General features: G+C 34.9%; 1 protein-coding gene across 13 annotated transcripts in view; it reads right to left on the bottom strand.

Annotated features, from left to right (window-relative positions):
- The window catches only part of Ndae1 (Na[+]-driven anion exchanger 1), a 518,135-nt gene that overhangs the window by 224,374 nt on the left and 266,267 nt on the right, over window positions 1-27,494 (bottom strand). For 9 of the 13 annotated variants that reach the window (XM_081758599.1, XM_081758546.1, XM_081758557.1 and 6 more), the window contains exon 1: window positions 7,819-7,937. The exons of the other annotated variants lie outside the window; for them this stretch is intronic. In XM_081758599.1, coding sequence (XP_081614725.1) covers window positions 7,819-7,922 — 104 coding nt within the window. In that variant the 5' untranslated portion in view covers window positions 7,923-7,937. Of the gene's footprint in view, window positions 1-7,818; window positions 7,938-27,494 lie in introns of those variants that run through there. 13 annotated transcript variants of the gene reach the window in all.

The following is a 27,494-nucleotide window of genomic DNA, read 5'->3' as shown; positions in this document are numbered from 1 at the left end:
AAAACTGATCATAATATGTATTCCGTTTACTCTCTTCCAACTCAAAACATCTGACTTCGTCGAGGTGCTGTCTATCGAAAGCAAGGACAGAAATGTCGAAAAAGATGTTTAGAAAGAACAAAATTATATGCTTTATGGGTCCGTGAATAGAGAGTTAAATGTACCACATGGAGTATTGTATTTACAGAATATAAACATGTACACTACGCAACATCAATGACAAACGATTAAAAGTTTTCAAAATGTATTTGTGGGGAAGAATGAAGAAAAATATTTGGTTCGAACGGAAAATCAGTATAAAAATGTTGGGAATAGACGCTGACTGGGACATTATCTGAAAGGAACTGCATCTTCAACGACATGGAAAGAAAGAAAAAAAAGAAAGAGAGAGAAAATGAAAAACAGACTACGGTTTTAAGGATTTTCACTACTTTTCTCTAACTTTTATTAAAATTTTTAATCAATAACTTAAAAACAATGGAAGAACATTAAAAAAAAATTAGAAAGTGAGCTGCAGAATATCTACAAAACGCTATTGAATAAACTTATAAGGCCACGTTGTAGTATCTTTATTGTATTGTGCGGTTAAAGAATGCTGGCGTCTGACAGCTGTACATGCTGTAAATAAAACGAATGGAAAATTTGTTGCTCAATCACTCCAGTACGCTGTTTCTTGGCAATAAAGGTCATTAGCCGTACTATTGCTGGTACTTGAATGTTGAATATTCTGTCGAATCTTACAAAGTACTATCATTTTTGTTATTTTGAAATCATACGTTACAAATCATCCTGAGTTACGCGTAGCGAATCAAGACGAAAGGAGACGATGAGATGGGTCAAGACGAAAGGGTTAGCTGAAGACCAGAATTCATTAAGTTTATCATGCAGCAGCAGATTACATTCTAATGACTTCAGAATACCTATGATGATAATTGTTACCAGTTTTTTTTTTTATCAGAGTGTAATGTACGAAAGAAAAAATAGAAATACGCAAAAAAAAAGTATTAATACACTTTCAAATGAGAGACAAAATAAATGTATCCCATTGTAACTGCAATTCACATTGTTACAAATTGGGATTGAAATAATGTAGGTAAGATGAAGGGGAATCTGACTAAAACCAGACGTCCAAACGTCCAAACTAAAATCAAAAAAGTATCGGAAATACAGTAATCTGTAATGATAATGCAAAGAATGTAAACAAAAATACGTTGAAGTAGTCGTAATAAGTAATAACAGTCTTAATGAAACACATGGAGGTACATAATGCTTAGATTAATGACAAGAAACGCATACTACTGGTCAATTACGCCAATCGAAAATTTTGGGGCAAAATTAATAAAAACATAATAGGTAAAACAAGGTTCATTGTTTTAGTTTCAATCAACCCAGCTGATAAAACCAAGAAATAAGACTGAAACACGTTGATAGTTAAATTAATCGGATGAGCATTTCTACTACATATAAGCCTCACTAAGAGAAATGCAGGAGGTAATTCGAATTACCGAAAGTATTTGATGCACTTTCTAACATGTATAACACGTTCTGAAAGGATATATATATATATATATATATATATATATATATATATATATATATATATATATATATATATATATATATATATATATATATATGTAAAACTTTTCCTTCTCAGGGGAAAAGATCATTAATAATGCCATTGCATAACCTCAACGACTAAGAAAAATACACACGAGTGAACACTGGATTTCAGGGGGGCAATTGCATATCAAGCGATCACTGCATTGCAGTAATTACACGGAAAGTTGGCAACACACGCGTTTGCTCCAAAAAAAGAATGTAGTAAAGAAGAGTTCAGAGACTTTTAACAATGCAGATAAAGTTGAACTATTCACCTTCATTGCTTTCCATCCGTCATTGTTCTTTCACAACCACGAAACACAACGACGACAACAACAAAAAAAGAAATAATACACGCAACAAAAATAGTTGATTCGAGTGTTAGCAATGTTAGTGATTTGATTAGGATTTTAGGATTTACGATTTAAAATTTCTGGGCTTTCGGCATCTATGCCCATTTAGCCCATCACGTGCGAGGGATGACGTTTCTTGGCGTTCACACTATCCGGGGAAAGGGAAAGAAGAAAGGATTGGGGGAAGGAAGGAGGTGGCCTGGAACCTATAAGTTAGGTACCGCCCTGGCATTTACCTGGCGTTAATGAGGAAAACACAGGAAAACCTCATTCAGAATGGCTGGCCTGAAAAAGCTTTTTTTCACACTTTTCAACTGAGTGTCCCCATCGGGAATCGAACCCGGGACCGCTTGCACCGAAGGCAAAGTAGTGATTTGAATGTCATGTTGTTATTATGACAGTAATTCCATTACTAAATTGCCGAGGCCAGTGCTGTAATACAGCTCTACTGGAAGCGAGATAAGTGTGGTGGGGAACGGCTCATAGTGTCATGATTGCTTTTGCATGATGGTCTGCGCACCCGGCAACTCCACCGGCTTGAAATCCCGATTGCAGTTGCAGTCTACGTTAAAGCAGACTCGTACTTTATATCTTCAATGTTGCATCGTAAGAATGCTAAACACAAAACTCAAACTCGATTTGGGGGGGGGGTGCAGAGTGAATCAGTGGTAGAGCACTTACCTCTGGTGCCTGGGGTTCTTGGTTCGAATCCCAGCCAAGTAGTTTGTGATGGACAACATCGTGTTTGTAGGTTTTCTCGGGGTATTCCCGTTTCCTCCCTTTTTCTCATTTCACCAATTCTTCCATCATCATTCACTTGCATTAATCATCGTCTTCCTTAGCCTCGAGGACGTAATCGTGGGTTCTTAAACTCAAAGATTTCATTTTCATTTTCAAACTCGATTTGTGAACGATATTGTAGGATTGACTAAACGTAAATGATGATTTTTTTTTTCACTAAATTAAGTACAACTAAGAAAAAAAAAGCACACAGTCAACGATCTTTTTGATTCTATGTCAAACACACCAAATTAGCAATATTTTATAACTTTTTTACATAAAACTTCAAAAACTGAACGAAACAAAATGCATTAAAATGCGTTTAAAGGAATACTATAGTGACTGCGAAGACTCTTGAAGCCTAGGCTCTACACCTATCATAGAACTGCTTTGCATCATGTGTGATGCATCGGAAGAATTCGGCACGATTCGTGGAGCTGCCTTCCGAATGCATACCAAGGGGAAAAAAACGTGAAACAGTAGAAGTGCACCGAGAATGCGGACAAAAAAACAGCACTTAAAGAACAATAACACGAATACTAACAATTATTCGAATTAAATGTTAACAATAATGATAGCAAAAATATAAAATGAGAACAACAATAATAATAAAACGAAACTTGTCAGAAATCTGACAACACTGTGCCCTCGGGAGATGCACTTCTTATAATGCGAGAGATGACACTCGCAAAATTTCATGGATGGAGGTTGGCAACAGGAACACACCCTCACGTTCTATTCAGTATTCAAATTAAGAGATCTAGGTCAAGCTTCACGAGTCCTTGCAATCACTATAATCACCAATAAATGGTAGCACGGTTTTCCATCTTTCCAAAATATTTTGTAGTGAGCGAGAATATTCATAATAATTCAGTCAAATCGAAGAGATTGTGTTCGAAATTTTGCCCCAAAACAAATTGAATCAATGATCAAAGAATAATCCGTGCAATTAATTTTGACATTTTGTCTTACCCATTGTTGAACGCACTTAAATTTTATTTTCAGAAATAAGCTCCTAATAATGAAACTCTCTCAACAATGAAAAAAGCAAAATAAATAAAGAAGAAAGAAAGAAAAAATGCATGGATTAATCTCTGATATTTGATTTAATTTGTTTTGGGACAAAGTTTCGAACATCATAAATTTTTGTATAAAAAATTCATTTTATCAATTATGTGCAAATTCTCATTGCTTATCATCAGGGCCCGGATTTTGTTGACAAGTCAACTTTTTTCTGTTACGCATAAGACAAGGCAAATTCTAATAAAAACGTTATCCATCAACTCTAGGTTCTAAAAATATATATTTTTAGGGTCAACTTTTGGTCACTTTTTGCCGTTTTGAAGTATCATGTCATTTTTTAATATTTTAAGGTAACTTTTAGGTCACTTATGCTCTTTTTATTCTTTTTCTTCTACATAAGGAAATCTTAAAATGAACACTGTTTACGGATGTGAAAAAGAAGAAGATAAATAAATCTCTTTTCATGGTTCCTGACCATTGGGGTGGAAAAACTGCATTCTTAACAAGCTAATGAAAACTAAGCTGTAGCTGGTTGACGAAAGGTGGAGGTTGATAGGTGGTCGAACGGATAGTTTTGGGTTGTTGACCACAAAAGATGTGATCATATGAATAACTAAAAATGCATTAGAAGGCGTACAAGGATTTTAAACAGGATTTTTATCTATTATTCTCATATAGTCTACACTTGCGAACTTTTATTGTTTAAGAGTGCTTCCTAGTTTCAACTCGGGAGTGAATTGACGCTTTCAGTACGTACAATGCCGTACAATGGACTGATAAACGGACATAAATGATCAATGGACTGCAATTAACTGAAACAAAACTTTTTGAATATGAGTTACAAACGTTAATTAAAATCCAATGGATATTTAAAAAATGTCAATGTTTTATGAAATAAACATTTAAGAAAACGCAAGTTTTAAGGTCAATTTTTGTGAATTTTAGGGGTATTTTACAGGAATTTTAGTGTCATTTTACAGGTCACTTTCTACAAAATTTTAGGTCAACAAGATCCGGGCCCTGCTTATCATTAACCTAAAACATAGCTGTTGCAGTAATTTTACAACAAGGTTGCCAGGGGCCGCGTTTCTGTCAAAAAAAAAAATCCATTTTACAGTCTTGCATTAAACAGACTTTTTATGTGGCAACACGGCATCAACCTTGTCACATTTTCGCACTAATGGATAAATGTTGATGCATACTGTTCATATACACAGGAATTCACCACAGGAAATCAATTTTCCGCAACTGAATATTGAGTTTCTTCATTTTGCACATTTTTTTATGGTAATTTCTTTCGTTACTACACAAAAACGTTACAAGTTCCTGGTCATTATATCACAAATATCTACATAGAATATATTTACATTTGTTTCAAGTCTCAGGTTTTTATCATTCTTAGATCAAAAGATATACGCAATCTAAGTTTGGGTTGCGCAACTTTATGGACACACTGTACTACACTGCTCTTGTGTGTGCATTAAAATTTGGAACTTCATTTACGGTAAATTATCAAATCAACATTGCAACTTTTGAGGAAAATTAAATTTGTATAATAATAATAATAATAATAATAATAATAATAATAATAATAATAATAATAATAATAATAATAAAATTTTATCATTGCAAGGGAAAAAAATAGCAACTGGTGCCCTAGTTCTTCCATACAACCAGTGGCGCATTTACGATTTTGTTTCAGGGGATTTGTTACTTTATTCCTGGAAATGTGATATTCTACAAGATATTTCACTTATTTTAAAATAGTAAATAAAATTTCGGGGTCTTAAGCTCAGAGACTCCCTTAAATACGTCACTGCGCACAACAATTAAAGCATTAGTTGTGTTGCAGTAAAATTCTAACCTTTTACCGATGTGACTTTCCTCAAAGCCGCCACTGTAAAATAATAACCTTGATAGAAAAGTATTGAGTCAGTTATCTCTTAGTAAGAAAAGTATAAAGTAAATACGCCAGAAAAATGAAATACTTTCATTCTCATTAGATTATCGGTAAGCCATATGTTATGTACTCACAGAAGCTAACAACACTCTGGTCTCAATAATAATAATAATAATAATAATAATAATAATAATAATAATAATAATAATAATAATAATAATAATAATAATAATAATAATAATAATAATCTTACAGTCCAGGAAAAATCAAACTTGAATTCAAAAATTCTTTCAAACACCTTCATAATGATCGAACTTAAAATAATAATAATAATAAAATTTATTCTTTTGATTCTAGAAGCTATTGTCGTCGACACTCATAAATTTATAAATATCTAGGTATATTACTCACATTAGGAACTTGCTTGCGGTGACATCTATTGTCATATTTTCATACATATGGAATGAATGCTAACCAAACCTCAACTTAACGTTCAAGTTTCATTCTTGACTTCACTTTGCTTACTATGCTGTAATATAAGCAATGATTGTGTCAATGGCGAAAGAGTATGGAAGACATTATTTGACATTTGTCAATCAGGTATATAATTCATGAACGTCATCAAGGTCTTGTCACGATTAACAATATTAACATATTGAGAATAATGCAAAATTTCAACACGGTAACATTTACCTATAATACTTGCATAAGAACATTTCGTAATTTCTACCGTAGTTAAAGATAAATACAGTAAAACCTCCCTTATCGGACACCATAATATGGACAGTTTCCTTTCGGGATGGGAGGAGGAATTACTGTGACAATGAAGCCCTTTAATTAATCCATGAGTTACAAGTAAACCTTTCAGAAAAACAAAAAAAAAAAAAAAAAACACTAGTGTCCGCAGAATGTATACGGCCGATATTTTTCAAAAAATTCATAGTTCATCATGATTGGTAAGTTCTATCTACATTTTCAGTATTTGATAATAGTGTTGCATTTTTTTTTTTTTTTTTGCCTTAAGTTCACAGTCAAAATATGTGCATTAACGGCTTTTTACAGATTAATGGCACGTACTTGACAGTAAAATTCTCACACATACAGTACCATTTCTTCACAGAGGATGATGATTTCGCCCTCCTACTACCAGTAATTCGATTATATATAATATTTCGATGCTTGTTGTGCCTGACTGACGTGTGTAATACTCGAAATAGAAGGAAGGAACAAGCCAGCTCGAGTCTTGGTTTGAGTAGATATCAAACATTGCCCAGTACTTTCTTCAACTACATATATGGAATTTGAAAATACACATTTTTCGCAATTCCCGAAGTGTCTTTCTCCGGGAAAGAGTAGTTCAAATGAACTTTTTTTTTTTTTTTTTTTTTTTTTTCATACGGGATCTCAAACTGCGCACCGACGTTGTCCTTTTGGTGAGGCGCACTGAGGTCATCCCGACCTCCAAGATTACTCTATACTTACTCTTGATGCCGACCGTTTGCTGCCGATTAAAACATGTTGGAAAGACATAAAGAGTTTACGCTTGTATTCATGATAATTTCACTTATTCTTTCACTCGCATTATGTACTGACTGACGCAGAACTACAATGAATGTTATAGGGCTACACTGGAAAAGTATAGAAGGACCGACAAATACATTTTAACAATACTCAACCTGTTCTAATACAGAATTACGGATTAGTTTTCATGACAACAAATGGGGCTGCAGAGCGAACTCCTATCTACGAAACTAGAGGATGTCTTCAAAACTGATTAAATATTCAACAGGAAAAAAAAAATAGTACTGATACAAAACAGTCACAGAAGAAAACGATATTAACAACAATTAAATCGCCTTCTTTAAAAAAAAAATCTGAATGCGCCGAAACTTGATTTGAAATTTCTTTATGAGAAGAAAGAAATTAAAAAAAAGAAAGAAACGGACTGCCGATATCCATCACTGGTAGTGACTCACTTTGTTAGTCAGTACAACTAGTGTTTAACAACTTGGCATGCATTGATGTGTTAATGCCATAAAACACAATAAGCACGGCGAAGCGCAGAACAGTACAAGGACAAAATGGAAGAAAAGGGCACACACCACAACACAAAATATTCAAGAGCGTGTGTTTTTAGCTTTGTCACACATAGAGGCTCACCCGATGAAGAAGGAGACATGCTCTGGCATTCTGCGGGGCCCTCCACGGCCCCTGATGATTGGCATTTCCATGGGCTCATCATCGTCCGTTGGGATTTCCATCATTTTTCAAAAATTGCAACAAAATGCAGTTTGCATTGCCTGCTATTGAGAGCTGCCAGGCTACAACTGGCCGCCCGCCACACACAGGATCTCACACATACGCGTGCGCGATGGAAGCTTCAGAACAAAACAGAGTAGCCAAACCACAGCTGCAATTACAAGATTATCCACATCTTGCATACCTCGTTGCCAAAAGCATTAAAAAATATTGCATTTTAATTCTAAAAGATGTTTTCATTCGTGTCGAATTGACGGTTTTTATAGCTCATGATCTCTGAAATTCTTTGTTACAGGCTACAAAGATTTTTATAAACACATCGCAAACCAAAATAACTAACAAAGACTATTGTTTTCTTACTTGTTTAGACACAGTTTCAATGTTAAAATTTCCTTTTTAAAATATAGGCCCCGAAATTAATAGGCCCTATATGTAGTATCTGTAAATTAATTCAAAGATGAACACGTGCTGACAGTGAGTGTCAACCATGTACGCAAGAATTTATTTCAGGAGATCCGAAATCAATACGAAGATAAATTATATTAAAATTTGTAAAATTACCCTTAAAATTACACTAAATTTACAGAAAAATCGGTGTTTCGGGGAAGGTCCGAACCCCCAAGACTCCTCCTTGCGAACGTCGCTGGTGAGGTGATAGATTCATCCACTCATAGCCATCAATAAATCAGAAGCAGCGCCGGGGATTTTTTTTATGATGTAAGAATAGTCACCATTTCATTTTTTAAACTATTTCAAAAGTCAAAACAATGGCGGCAAAACCGCCCTTGCAGAACTAAAATACAAACTTTGTGCGGGTCGAGTCTTATAATTTAAACTTGGTGCCTAAAGTTTGGGGAATGCCCACACCGTGCCATAATGCAGGGTTTTTATCGCCACTACTGGGTCAAAAGACTTATTAGAACTACACTCCAAAATATTATCGAGATTTTTCACTGTTAAGAAACTGTAAATAGAATATAACAAAGACCGCTTTCCTAAATAATTTTGTATCATCATTCCTGCAGATGTAGAACAAGGCTGCATACACATAATGGCAATAAGTGAAGTATCTTTCTCTCAAAAAGAAAAGAATGCGTGTTTGCAAAGAGTAGATTATGCTAACAAGAGTAGAGTAAAATGGGGCGAGGCGAGATGCAGTAAAATATTATAGTAGTTCTGGTTGAATGAATTAAGTCCTATCACACACAGAATGCATTTTTTTTTTTTTTTTTTTTTAGTTTAACGTTCCACATATATCTCTTATATGCTAAAGACGGGTGGTTAATGAAAGCGAATGACTGTTAAATTAACAATGTGGGCGGAAATGAAAAAAAAAAAAAAAAACTCCAAGAAAACCAATGGTCACGATGTTGTGCACCATGAAATCACACTGTCTTGAGATCGAACCAAGGACCCTTCTCAGCAGAGGTGAACAGTCTACCACTGAGCCACCGTGATTCTCAAAGTCTTGTAACAGGTTTTTATTACCACTGATAATTCAAGTGAATAACGGCTGTTTGGGCAGGCTGATACAAGCGTCAAATAGTTTACAGAACTGTCACATAGATGGCGTTAGCGTAGAAGTAAAGCAATAATGACTACAGATCACAGATGACGAGAAGAACCCTAGCAGAAGTAGTGTGACGTAGGTATGGGCTCGCCCACTTTTCGCACGGGGTTTTCAAATGACACCATGGAATAGCACACAGATAACTACCCAGAGTAGCAGACGACATCTAAGTATAGACCACACCTCAAAAACCGAAAATGGACTTGACCGTGTCGTTGACCGTTCCCCGCTTACCCTGTTTTAGGGTTCTTCTCGTCATCTGTAAGCTATACTAATTGTGGTTATGGACTGACTTTTAAATTTATTTATTTTGGAAATCTTAATTATGCCAATATTTCAATAAAGTGTTTACAAAAAACGACAGTTACAGCGTATAACACTTTCTCAGAATAACCATCAGTTTTACGCAGTACCATCTGTACGATTGTTCTGTAAAATACGTGGAAACCTTAAAGGCAAAAAATGAATAGCACTTTATCGTCCAGAAGTTAAGGGAAGAAAGCAGGAGACATTATGATTTCCCCTATACGAATGAAGTATTTAATGATAACGTTGTGTGATTCCTTGAACTGCACACCTTTCAATGCCATTTACCACTAATGGGATGCCTTCATCCCTGAAAAGACACAGTCTGTATTCATGCCTCCTTTCTTCAATAAGTGACACAGGCACAGAAGTTATGATTGTGATGGGATGCGGAAGGAAAAATGAATTATATAATACCTTAACTGCAGAAGAGCTAAATCATAAATCATTCAATAGTCTTGCAATTGCCTTTAATGACATACTTTTCTATTATTTATATTTCGTCACAGAGAGAAAAATTGAATTTAGTTGATCATTGAATATTATATTATATAAGCAAGAAATTTTTGTTATAGCAAAGAAAATGTGATTCAGCAATAAATTAAGAACCAGATGATACATATTATTATTATTATTAGTAGTAGTAGTAGTAGTAATACAGGGTGTTTTCATGGAATGTACTATTTAATAAGTGTATTATTGAAACGAATAACAAGGTATTAACATACCATGGGGTGGTCACGGTCGCTCAGTGGTACAGTGTTTACCTCTGGTGCGTGGGGTTCCTGGTTCGATCCCTGAACAAGTAAACTTCTGATGGACAACATCGTGCTCGGGTCTTCTCGCGGTACTTCCGTTTCCTCCCACTTTCTCACTCAACAAATTCTTCCATCTTCATTCACTTGCTTTAATCAACGTCTCCCTTAGCCTAACAAGTATAATCGTGGACGTTAAACTCAAATATTTAATTTCATGTTTTTAACATACCCAAGTATAAATAAGAGAATATCGCTGGGGAAATAATTTACAGTTACAAACTGTGCTGGAAGTGCCCCCATTCCCTGGTGACGCAATATTACCTGTTTTGCCATGTTGTCAGATACACTCCTGAAAAAAGTTTGCATCAATACTGTTTCCAGTTTTTTCCATTAACTTTAAAACTGCTTTTAAGATCAAAAGACTAACAAATACCACGCTCACGTCGATAAGCTATTTTGTGGAGGTAACAGAATTGGTAAACCAATATTGGGATTCTCCACAATAAATATACTTAGTGAATGAATTGTGTTGGTTCCCAGTGTATTATAAATTGGAAAGTGCTCTCTTGTGGCTAAGCGGTTAGCGTACGCGCCTCAGGCATTGGAGACCCGTGTTCAACTCCCAGCGAGAGCTCAACGTGTGGTTCGGATTCAACGTTAAGGTATAGGTCCACGTCTCATACAGCCTCGCTCTCAAAGGGATTCTAAACTAAAAATCAAATCAATCAAATCAACTACATTGGCCACCACTGCCCTAAAAGGTGTTCAAAATCAAAAAGTGCCCGAAAATCTGTTCAAAATCGAATGATCTATACATTAAAATGATATGTTTATAAATGTGGCCAATTTATCTCGACAATGAAATCTCGAAAATTTCTCTCGACAATGAAATCTCGAAAACCACAAAGTCTAGAAAAGTGTCATTTTTTCTAGTCGAGTCCAAATTCTGTGTAGATTTGAGTCTCATTTATTTAAAAAGAAAGTACAGTTATTTTTCTATTCAACGTTCTCGGGGTCACTTTGAGCCCATAAGATTAATTAACATTGTCGCTAAGGCGTTTCTAAGGTTGATGTCCTTGTATTAGGCAACCAGTAGCAGAGCTTCATACAGCAGGTTGATGCACATGGCAGGCGCTTTGCTTTAATCTGAATGGCAAAACCTACTCCGTGCTGGCAACTTCAAAAGGCCTGTAGAACCTAAATGAGGTACTCGGATATGAATTTGTATAAGAAAAATAAATTCATTTGGCATCATCTACACTTCTCCAAGTTTCTCACTAACTCACCTTAACATATACAGACATTGAAATGCTATGTTTAGCTGTGAAGCTTGAAGCTTTTACCCTCAGTTTGAAAGGAAAGTCGGTATCGTTACTTATATTACCAGATGCACTAAAATGTACCGAAAGTTAAAAATAATAATAATAATAATAATAATAATAATAATAATAATAATAATAATAATAATAATAATAATAATAATAATAATAATAATAATAATAATAATAAAGAAAGAAAGAAAGAAAGAAAGATTAAAATAAGTAATATATTTTTGAATTTTAATTTATTTTAAGTTTTTTTTGTGATTTTATTTAAGCATTGTTATTTAACTACAGATGATTTTTGACTTTTGCTTTTGCTTTTAATAATTTTTAATTACAAATATTATTTTTGTAATTTTTAAAACTAATGTTATACACATATTTAACAATTAAAATATTACATAAAACTTTGTTTTATTTTCATCTACCAAATTGACATTATAATTTTTATAAATAAAAATAATATTTTTAATTTATAATTTCATTACAAAAACAAAAGATTTTTAACATATCTTTCCCTAGAGACTTCCTGAACTGTATGGAAAAAATAATGTTAGGCGGTTAAAATCTAATTTGTTTGCTTTACAAAATTTGGTTTTGAAATATGTTAGCAACATGCTCTTTGAGTACTTGAAATGACTGAAAAAAAAATTATATATATTGAATCCAAACTCAAAATTGTGTACAGTTTAAAACATTTTCGATGTATCTTGTGATCAGGGGTGGCATTTGCTCCCCCTCCCTTTCTTCTGTGTATATGCTATAATTAACGGTTATTCAAAGATAATGGATCCACCATCTTATAAGTAATGTAACAGTGCACAATTTTTTAGTAAAGATAATTCGAGTAATTTCTTGTCAATATTCGAAATGAGACCCTGATTTTCGAGAGTGGGCTTAGTCTCGTCTCGGGTTATAAGTATCCGTCTTGACCTCAGTCTCGTCGCGAGTAAACCTTGGCATGTTGAGTTTCGGTCTCGTCTCGATTTACATATGTCAGTCTCGATATTATCCCTTTTTTATTATGTTTCGAAACCTGGTGACTTAATAATACGCTATATCCAAAAATTCACTACAAACAGTTTAGCCGCTTTCCTGTGATGCGATCACAAATAAGATCCTTTTCATTTTATATAATAGAGGGAGTACTCTAGCAATATAGGGAAACTATAGAAAAGTTGGATAATCAGGGACTGGATTAGATATTGTTCTATGTCTAAGTCAAACATAGAGCTGTAGTTTAAAACAGAGGTTCGCCATGATCACATGAATTTCACGATTATAAGACACGTATTTTACAGTCTTATCGCTCTCGCGTTGTATCAGGTCTTAAAAAGATCAGTAATGTTGATCAAGACACCCTTCATCTTACAAGAAATGACACAAATTCCAACGTTATTATGCATTTGGAATTGATAATAATTGACAACACAAGGCGCCACCCAGTCCATGACTAACTACTCCTTTCTCCAGTTTCCATCCATCCTCTGGACACGTGAAGGCAAAGTTCCAAAGACATACAAAACAGTGTGCATGTTGCTGCAACCTGATTGTTCTAAACCGGTAAATGAGAGTAATATCAACACAAGTGGATACTCTTTTCACTTCATTTAATTTCCTTTCACATGAAACCTAATCTCGTACATACCTACGCGTATATCCCTTGGTAACATGTAGACATCTTCTTATAGGTGCTTTCATAGCTTGTTTAACATACGCAAATATATGATGTCTCAAAGAAATGATAGGTACGATACTTTTGAAACCCAAGTCTCAATTCGACAGTCATACAAGGATTCATATTTTAAAGAATACCATGAGCTTCCATTTAGCAGAATGGTACCATGCATTCCTTTGCTAAGTATAGTCTGAGATTCAATTCCCGATGAAGACCAGAAATTTAACTGTTAGAGGAAGCAAGCATTTCTAGTATGATCAATGGGTACCACAAGACTGAAGTTATCTTGACGCGAGAGGGTAGCTTGAATCATGTATCTCAAACAGTATTACCCACAAGCCGAAGAATTTCTTGTCTCCACCCCCCCCCTCCCCGCACTCCAAAAACAAGACAAGAGACTAAACGAGAAGTACCTTTTTAAATTCCAGACAAGTCGAGCAATTACACTAATGTCGTGGGTAGCACTAGTTTAGCTAAGTGTTCGATCTCAAACACTGTTTTAGTGTTACTTGATTCATAGTACAGAAACTATAAATTGATAAAGTGATTGTACAAACACTATGAAGAGCATTTGTCAACGTTTAAAGATATGCAAGCCATTACACAATATACTCTAATAATAAATATGGTTTAAATGTTGTTATATCGTATCCTTCGTGGACTTTTCATGATGCTTAGATATTTTGGTATCTTCTAGGTGAAATTAAGGAAAAATAAAAACATCGGGCATAAATTGTATACACAAATTTACAAAACGACACTACAAACACTTTTATACAATCGAGATGAGACTAGAAAACTTTATTTCTGACTTCATGGGAAACACTAATCTAATCCCAGTAATGGACCTTAATGAATTACATATTAAATGAATATTGTAAAAGATGGAACATTAATAAGTGAGACAGAGAGAAGTCAGGAAATAACACATAAAAATGACTCACATCTCATAGGTGTAGAATGCTGTTTAAAATATTACTACAAAATACTAATTTTTATACATAAATACTTGAAATCAACGACGATTTGTTGGTAGGCCAATTTTCCTCGTATAATATCGCTACGGTGGGTAATTACACCTCGTGCTTCCACTGAATTTAATCTCTATAGAAGTAAAAAAAAAAAAAAAAAAAAAAAAAAAAAAAAAAAAAAAAAAAAAAAAAAACAACTTTTCATACTTTTAAACTCTTCATTCCTTGGCTTTACATTCAATACCATATTTCTATCCTACGAAAACCATTGCTTCTCTTCTAAAATCATCTTTTGTAAAATTCCCTGCAACTTTCGATAACCTGATATATAAAATTGAAAATAACTACATTTGTGATTTCATATCTCTTGAACCACCCGACCAATCTCGATCAAATTTTCAACATAGATGAGGTTCGGGCTTGAGGTAGTTTTTATCATTTCACTTTGATGGTGCAACTTAGGAGAGGAGGAGGAAGGGGACATATTTAAAAATGATCGAAAATGACCGATATTAGTGTCGAATCTATAATTTTCGGGGTCGCTGAGATGACCCCGAACCGATACGCTTCCGATGCCGTTTAAATCCAATTCCAGCCCCCATTTGTTCTTTATGTCCAAAATGAAACGTATTCTCCCTGTGTGAAGAACGGGCAATTTGCTAGTAATAATTTTAGGTATGTTTTATGCATTAAATAAATTATTAGTGTTAATTAATGTTTCATTCTCTTAGGATACAAAGATACTTAAGTTGACTTAGTAGAGATACACTCTGCCCACTCATCTTCGACCAAGCTAAAACAAAGATTAATGTTTAAAAGTTAATCATAATTCTGGATTATATCTCATTAATCGTACCGTGTACTGCTTATTGTTAATATAATAATGATTAGTGCATAGTTTAGTATCAGTTTCCTCGTAATAGGTGTCATGGGTAGTATCAGTTTCCTGGTAATAGGTGACATGGTTAGTATCAGTTTCCTCGTAATGGGAGGAATGGTTAGTATCAGTTTCCTCTTAATAGGTGACATGGTTAGTATCATTTTCTTCCTAATAGGTGTCATGGGTAATATCAGTTTCCTCGTAATGGGAGGCATGGTTAGTATCAATTTCCTCTTAATAGGTGACATGGTTAGTATCAGTTTCCTCGTAATAGGTGATATGGTTAATATCAGTTTCCTCGTAACAAATGTCATGGTTAGTATCAGTTTCCTCGTAATAGGTGACACGGTTAGTATCAGTTTCCTCGTAATGGGAGGCATGGTTAGAATTAGTTTCCTCGTAATAGGTGGCATGGTTAGTAGGCCTACCAGTTTCCTCATAATAGGTGACATGGTTAATATCAGTTTCCTCGTAATAGGTGGCATGGTTAGTATCAGCTTCCTCGTAATGGGAGGTACGGTTCTCGTGCAGAATCAATTTTTAGATTTTACAAAATAATAATAATAATAATAATAATAATAATAATAATAATAATAATAATAATAATAATAATAATAATAATAATTTCCCTCGATTTTTCGAAAATTATACATGAGGATGACACTCACCAATATTATTTTATTAAACTAAATGATATTGTGTCATCTTTGACTTTTTTCCCTAATATTGAGGAATTTTTTATTGTTCTTTGATTTCTTTAGCTTCTTGAGAAAAAGAAGGCGGAAAAGCAGGGACAAAGCTATTTATCGTGAATACCAAAAGTTTTTTTTTTTAACTAATTATTCATTTTGTGCCCTAAACGATGATTTTACAAACTATTGCATTCCTTAGTATAGGGTACAGCGGGGTAATTCGAATAGGCGGGGAATTTGAATAATGTTAAGCATTTTGCCAGCTGGAGTAGAAACGCGGCTCACCATGTTAGTGAACCTGCGGTGGATTTGTAGGTGGTGGTTTGCAGAAGTCGCTCTCAGAAATACAAACTATTCCTTCGGTTCTGAAGGCTTATACGATTTTTTGTTTGCTGCAAGGTAAGTACAAATGTGTGTATTTTTAGGTCGTTATAGTTTTCAACCTTGTTTCCTTAAGCTTTCCTTCTTATTAACTGGATAAAATGAAACCGCTCTGGGTTATAATAGTATCAGTAGCATGTGGGGCATTGATATACTGTACACTGGCGTCAACTAATCAGCAGTTTTCATACCACGTTCTGAATGGAGTATTCGTCGACTGCGGGGCAATTTGGATAATTCAAAACGGGGCAATTTGAATAGCAGTGAAATTAGACCAACCCATACAACAAGTGCTCCCCAGCCCAGAAAAAAGTTTGTGTGCAGAAGAGACGTCGTGTCGCAGGAAAATCATGCCACTCAACTTCTGAAAATATTCGGGCAATGAGAATAAAACACCTCCGAGGAAAGACGCAAGCATCGGGTGCAAAAAAAATCCAATGACACTACAAGAAAGAAGAGTGCTAATACAGAACCTGCCAAGAAAAAAACAAATGAATGCTCGAAAGAAACTGATATCCTCTACCCCTTCCAGTGACGAAAATGTAGGCCTAAGTCTAAAGATGGCTGCAGGCAATGAAAGTCAAACAAGGAATTGCTGTTTTTGCCTTCTTAATTACTATTCAGAACGTTCTGCTAGAAAGGGAGACTGGATTCGTTGCCAGCGTTGGAAGACATAGTTCTACGAAATCTGTGTCGGTGCAGAAGGTCGAAAACAGTTTATCTGTTGTCGTTGTCGTTAAATACGAACGATGGAAGATGAATTAACCAATTACGGTTCTTTGCCTTAGACAGTGTTCTGAACATTTCTTTTTAGTGTAGGACTACTTCAAAAAGATAGCTATAGGTGACGCATATTTACAATTTATGTAGGCCTACTTTTTTCATTCAAAACTAGCATATTTCAACTACCGTAGAAATTGCAATCTAACTATTAAATAGTTTACACATTATTTCTATAAGACTTGTTTATTTTGTTGGTTATTCATATTACCCCACTCGTTATTCAAATTGCCCGTCACTTTTACGTTTTTCCAAATTTCGGCGGGGAAATTGAATACCCAAATTTCACAATGATGTATCTCAGATACTATCTTAAGAAAAATTGTTAAGTAATAGTAAGGTTCAAAGGTTTTGTTCACAATTTTATATTTGAATACCAATTACAGTTTCCAAGATATATGAGAAAATGTCTGAAATTATTCAAATTACCCCGCTGTACCCTATTAAGATTACGCTTATAACAGGTGTCGAATTGAATTAATGATTTAAAGCAAAATTGCTTCATCATCTTGGTAAGAAATATTGATTGAAATTTCCATGAATAATACCATACATATCCTGGTTTTTACCTCTTACTTTAAGTGTATGGTTTTTAACACCTACTTCAAGCTGTGAAATTGACTGATGATATTTATAGATTCATCAATATATATAAGTGACGTGGGGTTTCCCGTAATTAATTGAGATGATCCATCTGTCATATTATTATCTTATCGGAACCTCGTATTTTAGATTGCGATTCACTTTCAATTTTCAACTCCTTTTTATTTCTTTATTATTATTTTTTTTAAAACTTTTGCAAGCAAATACGTTGGTCGATATATCCTAATGATGTAATATAAGTCATCTGCAAATTTTATTCTATTATAAAGCTTATATGAATGTCATCAAGGTTGTCATCTTAGATCCAAAGGTTCATTTCACAAGCAGAAATGAAAGTCTATCTTTATATATAAGTGTTCCACTTGAAGGAAGGTTCTAGCCCAGTTACCTTAACATAGCTAGACGTAGGGATGCGCACAAGACAAAAATTCTCGTTTCGAAAATGTGTTCTTCAAAGTGATATCTCATCATGAAAAGCACATATGTTTCCACTGAAAAAGCTCTGATTCATCTTGAAACTGTATGTATATTCTATCTCATCTTATGCACAATGGGATGGGGCCATCAAACCGGTAGAGCAGTGGTGGGGTGGACAGCTCGTTTTCCCTGTGGTTCAAAAAGGGATATGGCAAGCTGGAAATTAAGATTGAGAATTGGAATTAGGGATACCACGTGTCGTATAAACAAGCATTCTTATAAAAAAGGATATGTATAGATTTATCGATCACTTCAACAAGAAGAAAAGGAACGTTAGGCCCTATTTTCATATATATTGTATAAGATAGTTTATTATTATGTTCATCTAATTGCAAGTCCGGCAGTGGAGGAATTAGGCCGGTGAGAACATATTACATATTGGGAGTAAAATAAGATGCTAAAAACCATACCAGGTGCAAAAAATTAAAATAAGCTCTACTTCATTGAAGTTATGACTAATTGCTAGAAGTCTACACGGGCCGGAATTTTTAGCCCGAGTCCGGCCCGTGAAGTTATAATGTGAAGTTTTAACGAGTCCCAACCCGAGTCCGAAAAATATGTTTTAGCATCTAGGCCGAACCCCGGGCCAAGCTCAAATGATAATTAAATGAGCCCAAAATAAGCCCGAAATACAGAAACTTAATAACGCAAAATTGTATTTTTATTGACAGCAATTAGAGGTTTAATTTTGCAGTTGTGCTTTAAAAGTTCTCCAGAAAGAACAGTCCAATAAACATTGTTGTACAGTAACAGGTACAAAGTTAAGCCCGAAAAGGCACGAAAAATATGGTTGTATATATGAAAATTTACGGCCAGAGCCCGGTTCGGGCATTAAGTAATATATTATATGCTTTACAGGCACGAGTCCGGCCGAGCCCGTGCAGACCCCTACCGTACTAACTGCACACTCACTCATTTTGTTATTCCTCGTCTCTCTTTCATTTTTCTTTCTTTTTTGTTCGTTTCAAATACACCAGTTCGTCTGCCTTTTAATATTAAAGAAAATGTAATTCTCGACACGTCAATAATGTTATGCACCGTTTTTTAGACTTGTACCGTGACGTAACGATGCCACATTCAATTTTTTACAGTTTGTGCACATGGAAAATAAACAAAAAAGGAGAGTTGATTAATTTTGATAAAAACTAAGGCGATTAACCTGTTTAACAACTTCTCAAACAGCTGGTGTTACTCACGAGACGATATGAGACGATAAATAAGGTTTACTCACCTCGTCTCGAAAATTTCTCGTCTCCTTTTGTAAATTTGTGAACATAATTTATGCTTTGATTTTTTTTCTTAATTTCAGCTAAAAGTTATCATAATTCTTCCATGTCAAAAAAGGTGCACGATGAGTGTAATATAAGAACATTTAAATCATATTTAGACCCTACATTACAGTATATTGTCTAATGACTTGCGCATCTTTAAACATTGATCAATGTTCTGTATTATGTTCGTGCAATTACTTCATGAATTCATAGTTCTTATACTATGACTCATGTAATACTAGATCAGTGCTTGAGATCTAAGACCTGAGTGAACAAGTACCAACGGCGCCAACTTTCCAAAATTTGTGTGGGTGCAATATCAATGATGGGACGTGTTATATGTATTCAGGGGAGTGTCGATATTTTTTGATTGATTTCTTTGAGTTGAAACCTTTTATGAACAGTATCATATAGGACTGTGCTCGATTCCATTCGCAATATTAGTTCCATTTTTCAAAGTTATTATTATTGTGGGAACTACCTTTGACTAGGCCAGATACAGGCAAAGAAAGGGGCAGTGTGTTACTTGCTTGCCTTTGCGCAAACACATTTGAAACAAACAATTGTGTTATAGAGGTTAGAAATTTTAACTTCCATCTCAATGTTTAAACAAGTGAGAAGTATTTATTTTATTTCGTTTCTATCAAACTAAAAATCTTGTGGGTGCGCCTCACCCACAAGATTATTTGTGTGGGTGCTGGAGCCCCTGAGCACCCACGTAGTCGCCGCCCATGACTAGTACTGCCCTCTGGACTCGTGATATTTCCCGTTTTGTATCGAATTTAAAACTGCACTTCTCTCGTGGACAATACTACAACTATATATCTAAAACAGGTCTACGTATGCATACGAGCAGATCGCTAGTAGTTTATTTCTCATTTGATCACTGATATCCAGTTTCGGACTTTTAAACTGTAATCCAGAATTATAAACGGAAGACTCGCAAGAATACGCTAAAATAATTTAAGCTAAATTGTAAAAGTTTTAATATTTCTTTTGTTTTACAGTTGTTCTGTTAAATACAAGAGAGTGAGCACTTTACGTTGAATAACTCTTTAAATTACCAGCCATATTTCTTTTACAATTTAAGAAAAAAATATATACAGTATATCTTATATAAAAATGAATATATATTTACTTACTCGTTCGTATAATCCGTAAAATACTAAAACAAAGTAAACTTGCACATTTTCTTCCTGATGAATGCAATCATTTAAAAACACGCTGTACCAACTACTATCATACCTAAAACGTATCTATAAGTAAAGTAGATGTTTTTAGCTATTATAATACAGTTGCAATGAAGTGCCTTGAGTGTGTATTTCTCTTTCCTTTGAACGACCGAACTATGTGAAGGTTTACAACTATTGTTTTACGGCATGCGAAGGTTTTTCTTTTAGCTTTCTAAACTTATTTCAAACCTCATTAATTTATTTTGCATTGTTATGTTTACATTCAAGAGAATTGACCTCAAAATAATCTCACAAGCGGAAATATACAGAACATAAAATGTATCAGACAAACACTGATGTGCATCAATTGATGCATTTTACTTAAAAAAAAAAAAAAAAAAAAAAACCTTTCAGTTTTGATTCCGTTACCATGGTTTGCCAGAATAGAACTATCAATGACCAACATAGGGTGGCGCAGCGTACGGTACTGATCGGCTCATGACTTTTTATGTCATTTACTTATTATTATCCATACAGGTTAACTTTGTTTCTTCATTATTTGTTCTTAATTTATTTTCACTTATACCTGAAGCTCGGAACAGACCGAAGCAAATAAATGCATTATCTTAATAAATTAAAATATCATAATTAATTTACCTGGTCTGTATACCTACTTCTGGGCCACCCTGTATATTTTTTTAAACATATAATAGTAGCTTATGTATAACGAAACTTCTCATAGTTGGTCAGAGTTGCGTCTGCAAAAAATATCCAGCTTTGTGTCGAGATAGGGAGGTCTTCGTAGTTAGAGTATTTGAATTCACACCAATGTGGTCCCGGGTTCGATTTCCGACCGGTGCACCAAAATGTTCTACGTCCACCCAGCATCGTGGGGCAAACTAAGGAGTTACGTCAACAAAAGAAGTAACGGCCACTAAGTTCAGAAACCTCTTGATACGTCCGCTAGAGGCAGAACGACGAGACGCGTTGATCATGTGTTCGTCGGTAGGCAGGACGTAGTTCTGCTGGTCGTCAACAGATGGCGTTGGAGCAGGCTCAAGCCCGCGAAAGGCACTTCACACTAGGCTTTTTAGTTTTTGACCATTGACTCGGAGAATAACTGAAACAATCGTAAGTTTCACTACTTCGCATGACATGCATTTGTGGTAACAAGATAATTTTCGTATAAGTAATTGGATTTTATGGAACTTCATGCACGTTTTCTTTAATGTTTCCCAAATACATCTAATGCGTGGAGTTCAAGTATTGTGATAATAAATCACTCTCCCATGATAGCTTTCGTAAAATTTATCGAACTATAATTAAATCTCCATATATTTTTTTTCTCCGAGACTGCTCATTCATTCCCATTGCTTGAAGTTGAAATTGGTAAAGATTAACGTGATAAATTCACCTTTGGGGCTGCGGTGGCTCAGTGGTAGAGCGTTCACCTCTGGTGCTTGGGGTCTCGGGTTCGATCCCTGCCCCCGCCAAATGAACTTTGTGGTGGACAAACACCGTGTGCGTGGGTTTCCTTGGGTTCTTCCGTTTCCTCCCACTTTCTTCATTCCACAATTTCATTCATTACTCATCATCACCGTCTCCTTTAGCCTAACCGGCATAAACGTGGGACGTAAAACTCAAAGATTTCATAAATTCACCTTTCTTTGCTGAAAATATGTTTTGAGATAAATTTCCTTTTTTAAAAAAAATAAAGAAAAACGATCAATTTTCAATAAATGTGATAGTATGTTATTTTTTTCTTGTTGAAACCACCATGGAGGAAGAACATATTTCAGTGCAACTTCCGGAAAATATTTTTAGATATTCGTGAAGTATACCATGTTTTCTTTGAGGTTTAAGAATTGTCCCTATAAGTTGGGTTTAAAATTGGTCAAAACTAATAGGATGAATCCTCCATTGTATATTAAGAAATGACATTCTTTACGCCTCTACCTTGCACGGAGCGCGGAGCCACTAATAATAAAGCTTACTACTCTATAGGGTAGCCGTAAAATCTGGAATCAACAGAAGAATACTACTTTAATGTGCAACGTATTCCGCCACATGTTTGCCAAGATTCTGAACACAATTCATCAAACGTTTTACTAGGCTTCTGTGAGGTCCTAGAGCAGCCGTTGTACTGGATATCGTTGCCTGGAGATGATCGAGAACCAGGTTTTTTCATATCATACATTTCTAAAGTAAATTTTATTGCTTGATTGGATATGAAAGCCTATGGCAGGCCAGACGACTCGAATTTCAAAGCTTCTCGTTATATGGTAAAAATACTGGAATTGAAGTCAAGCGACCGTGCTGTCCAATGTACAAACATCCGTTTTAGAAATGTACCGTTTGGGAAGCATGTAATCCAACTAGTATGGCATGATTTCTACATCATGGTATAGCGGATTGCTTTTAGATCGTATACACATTGTATATATGATTCGTCAGATAATCGGTGTCACCAAGCAGTTGGTAAATTTCAAGAAGTGGTGAATTTAATAGGGTTTAGTGTAGTTTAAAAATGCAGGAAATAACTATCTTTCTGGCATATGTTCAAATGTAACTTGTATTCTAGTGCATTTTGATGGATTAGTCGTATTAAAGAATTTGAAAACTTTATTTTCTTAAGAAAACTATGGAATTCAATAATTTACTGTAGTAGGTCTTCACACCTAAGTTATATTTGGGAAAGTACGTAGAAATAACGTCTATATTTACTGCAATCCATTCGCGGATGAATATAATTACCCAAACTTCTTTATTTTTTTTAACCTAATGCCCCCTTTCTACTTGGGGGTATGGTGGGTCAGTGGTACAGCGCTTGCTTCTGGTGCGTGGGGTCGCTGGTTCGATCTCCGGCCAAGTTTGTGGTAGACAACATCGTTTTCCTCCCACTTTCTCATTTCACCATTTCTTCCATCATCATTCACTTGCTTTAATCTTCTCCCTCAGCCTAAAGGGCATAATCGTGGGACATTAACCTGAAAGATTTCATTTTTTCTTCCTTTCCACAAATTCGAAGCGCCGTCACTGGCAATGCTGTAACTTGGAACTTTTCCTGGGACGAAACATTAATATGTGGGCTCCGAGAAAAATATTAAATATGAAGTTCTCCCCCCTTATCTAGAATTTAAAAATCTTAATACTGCTTTTATTACTCGTAAGGGCTCTAATTAGTTGGCACTTTACTGATGTAGAGCTGAGATTATATGCATGCTTCAACTTAGGGAAATATAGTTTGTTCAAATGATGGGCAGCACCAGCGCCTTAAATTATTTTCAGTCCTTTTGGAAATGATACAGCGGTACCACTCCTTACTTCACAAGTTAAATTGAGGGGACGATATTTGACACAACTTAAAGCTTTAATATATATATATATATATATATATATATATATATATATATATATATATATATATATATATATATATATATATATATATATATATATATATATATATATTATTTCTGGGGACCTTAATAGTAGACATTTTACTAAAATGGGTAAAAAAATCACATTTTTTTTCACTTAAGAGATTTTTTTTCGGGGATGTGGATGTGGTGAATCTATTCCACGCTTCATTTATGCATTCATGTTCGTATCGTATCATATGAAGTAACAAAGGTTTATCTTGAAGTAGATCCCCTCGAACGATGGGGAGCTTAAATGAGGGGGAGGAATGGTTGCTTCTCTGGCCCCCAGAAATGACTATTGCTCGTTAATATTGTGGTCTTTCATGAATCTGATCCCAAGTTCAATTTTAAATGCGAATGGACTAGTTTACTTACTTATCCCTCTCTCCTTTAAAATACACAATACAATGCTTTAGTAGCCTGTGCCCTCGGTTCCTACTTCAACAGACAGAACATCTCCAGATTGTAACACTAAAGTAGAGCACGTCAAGGTTTTGAATCATTTTGAAAATAAACCACGAATTTGCTTCATAATAAGTGTGTGCTTACAATCTTAAATATTAACCGATATATCTAAAACACCTGTCAGAAACTTGGAATAGAGATAGCTAGCAACACTGAGAAAAGTAACATAAAATCGTCGTTCCAGTATTCTGCACAGTGTACAGCTTTACGTCATTAACAGAACACGTCGAACGGTCCAAACGCATTTGACTCACGTCGACTTTTTTTCTTTTCGTGACTACAAAGATTTCCCACCCACGTACGTGTCAGATTGTAGACATATGAGCAATCAGAATGGAATTTTATGGATAGAACATGAAGTAAATTCGCAAAATATTTATTGACACGATTTAAACTTAAGAACTAACCAGTTGAGAATGCTCCAAGAGCATTGCCAGAACGAACTTAAAAAGAAAATGAAATGAATTTTTTTTTAGTTTTACGTCCCACGTTTATACCGATTATGCTTAAAGGAGACGGTGATGATAAGAAATGAATGAAATGGGGAATGAAGAAAGTGGGAGGAAATGGGAGAACCCGAGGAAACCCAAGCACACGGTGTTTGTCCACCACAATATTCACTTGGCGGGAGCAGTGTTCGAACCCGGGACTCCATGCACCAAAGGTGAACGCTCTACCTCTGAGCCACCGCGGCCCCCGAACTTAAAAAGAATGGAGAGATGAAGCGGAATGATAACTGTGATTGTTCCAGAGGCGGATCCAAGGGGGCGATCGGGGCGATTGTCTCCTTCCCCAGAAGAGCAAACTTTCTTATTTTATATATAAATATAACTCATCCTAGGTTTTTTAGCTCTTAAAAGTAGCTCTAAGTAGCACTATTACAACCCACCGCCCCCCCAGAAGTCCGTCCTGGATCCGCCCCTGGATTGTTCCTACATATAAATATTTTTTCCGCACTTTCTTCTGTTTCTCGCAAAATACCATCTCTTTATGATTTACGGTTCCCGAGATATGGCTCCTTAAATCTCGCGAAATTCGAACATTTTTTGGCCAATCTCTGGGGAACGGTGGCCAATTGGCCAGTGGTCACCGATTACTATTTGGTACCAAAATGTTCACCATTCTCTTAGGTGTTGATCAGCACCAATATCATCTCTCTATAACTTATGGTTCCCGAGATATGACTCCTTAAACCTTCGGAAATCATACTTTTTTTTTCTAATATAAAAATCGCAAACAACAGACAGACACACACACAGAGAGAATTCAGTAACAAATTTATTAAGTTCGTTGAAAATCAAACTCCCTGGCATTGCAACACACGAAGAGCTATGAACATGAATCAGTCAGAGCTACAATTAATTATTATTTGTTCAATGATGTGTTGTCAGCACATTGGTCCACTCCTAGCCATTAATATTGGCTTTCTAGATCGAAATTCGTTGCTTCAAGTAGCTGAGCTAACTGTAAAAATTGTGAATTTTAACCGAGGACCGAATCTAAGGTATATGTGCTCACTACAACACTTCAATTATTATTATTATTATTATTATTATTATTATTATTATTATTATTATTATTATTATTATTATTAGTAGTAGTAGTAGTAGTAGTAGTAGTAGTAGTAGTAGTAGTAGTAGTAGTAGTAGTAGTAGTATGTCATTTAGGCTAAGGAAGACGGATAGATAATAGAGAATTGATAGTATGAGAATGTGGGAAAAACAGAAAAGCCGTGGATAAGTTGTTGTCTATCCAAAAGTCACATTGACGGGATAATAATTACAATAGTAGTAATAGTAATATATGTATGTGTGTGTGTGTGTAAAACAAAGTAATTCGACGCGGTAGGTGACAAGTTATTATATGACGCTGTCAATTTAGTTGGACTGTTTTAACGTTTCCCATAAATATCAGTGCTAATATATGCTCTTTATGTAAAAATAATTTGAACACTAAAATTATTAAAAAGAGTACGACAATTAATCATTAATTAATTAATAATCGTATAATTAATGAATATCTTTCTGTATATCAATTTTCCAGAAGAGAGGAGGGATCTTAACCATCTTCCTGCAAATCAAAAATTTGTTTAATCCAGTGATGAGCAAACTCCGGACCGTGGGCCAAATGCAGTTCCATGAAAGGTTCTATCCGGCCCGCGACATGATTCCTAATCTGATGAATGAAAAGAAGAGGTTAGAGTTGATTTGAATAAGCTGCATTACAAAACGATAGACAGATGAGCATTTTACTTCATTTCTGGGAATAAGTGCATCCTAATTCAAGAGATTCCACGAAAATACAATTATTAAATAGGGATTAATGTTTCAAGGCTTTTTAAAAATGTAACATTGTTGTTTTTTGATATATTAGCCCTTCTAGATTACATCGTATATGTTTATACGGTAGGGTAGTATCTTCATTATTCGATTAAAAAGTACTAATCATTTTTATTTTTTTTATTTTTATTTATTTATTTAAAGTATCGAGGGATTGTAGAACACGTTACCTATGGTTTCACTAGGGTGACCAGACATACTCTTTTTAAGAGTATTATACTCTTTTCGAGGTTCATATACTCTATACTCTTTTTTCTTCCCAAAAATATCGAATTATACTCTTTTGTGGTATTTTCAATTTCATTTAACGTTTAATGCATTTTCCCATTGAAAATCGCATGTTTTCCTGTAGAAACTTGGACGTAGACAACACTGTTTAGTACTTCGTAGTAGCAGACCCGCTGCGTTGTACTGCGTTTCTCATCCTCGTTGCATTGTAGGGTTGCCAGATTTTCATTTTGCAATATATATATATATATATATATATATA

The sequence above is a fragment of the Thermobia domestica genome, chromosome 1 (assembly GCF_964235325.1).
Source record: "Thermobia domestica chromosome 1, izTheDome1.hap1.1, whole genome shotgun sequence".
NCBI lineage: Eukaryota > Metazoa > Arthropoda > Insecta > Zygentoma > Lepismatidae > Thermobia > Thermobia domestica.
Note: the sequence above shows the minus strand (reverse complement) of the source record. Positions and strands in the feature narration are given on the sequence as shown.